Source organism: Saprolegnia parasitica (genome assembly GCF_000151545.1).
Source record: "Saprolegnia parasitica CBS 223.65 unplaced genomic scaffold supercont2.493, whole genome shotgun sequence".
Classification (NCBI taxonomy): Eukaryota; Oomycota; class Saprolegniomycetes; order Saprolegniales; family Saprolegniaceae; genus Saprolegnia; species Saprolegnia parasitica.
In genome coordinates this window covers 7,413-8,266 of record NW_012156887.1, presented here as the reverse complement: position 1 = coordinate 8,266, position 854 = coordinate 7,413, and the positions used below count along the sequence as shown (strand labels likewise).

Genomic DNA, 854 nt, shown 5'->3' with positions numbered 1-854 from the left:
GTTGATCCACTTTGGAATGTCGTCCATGGTCCGAATCTTCATGAAATTGACAATCGTCTTGGACTGCACGACATCCTGATACCACAAAAATGAGTTGGCGAAGCATAAGTGGACACCATAGTACCGAGGCCTTGGGGTTGAGCGCCGACGAGACGCCGTGGTCGGCTAAGTACACTTGGTGGATCGGCGTGTGCGTCAGCACCATCGCGATAAATGCAAAGAAAAGCAAGCATGGCACGGGCACGTTGACGAAATGGCGGCGCAGATCGTGGCGCGCTTGGAGACCGATCCGTGCTCGCTGCGTCGAGATGCTCACAGTCTCTGGCTCGAGCATTGCGAGTGGCGTCTCGGCCGTTTCCAAGTCCTGCGCCCCCCAGACCCCAGGGTGGGCCACGGGGCTGCTCTCTTGCACGTAGTGCGTGCTAAAGCTCTTCATCGATGTGGAGCCAAAGGGAAAGTGAGCGATACTACCATATAAGCATAACAAGTGAAGCGCGAGCGAGGCGACATGTGCTTTTCGGCGCCAGAGGCTCCCAACGGCAAAGTCGGCGACAACCTCATCACACCCGACTCGTCGTGCGCATTTGGATTGGTCGACAGAAAATAGAATCCAAAACGTCGCGTTCTGATTGGATAAAAGAATTTCGAAGCCAATACATGTCGCCCACTGTGGTCGGCCCGAGCGTCGCACACTCACGTCCACAAACAAGAGACGGTTGGTCACGCGCCAATTCTTGAAGCTATATAGGGAGAAGCCACGCTGGAACACGCTGTCATCCATCGCAACCCAAGTGGGAACTGCACGTCGAACTCTCTTTTTCGATGTTGCAAGTTGTCGCGGTAGAGTACCAGCC

General features: G+C 54.9%; 1 protein-coding gene across 1 annotated transcript; it reads right to left on the bottom strand.

Moving 5' to 3' along the window:
- On the bottom strand, positions 1-436 carry SPRG_16957 (hypothetical protein; the record flags this gene model as incomplete). Its single annotated transcript, XM_012356524.1, has 2 exons — positions 1-75; positions 125-436. Coding segments are annotated over 2 exons (387 nt in total), but the record flags the coding sequence as incomplete, so codon positions are not given.
- Between the last annotated feature and the right edge of the window lie 418 nt (positions 437-854).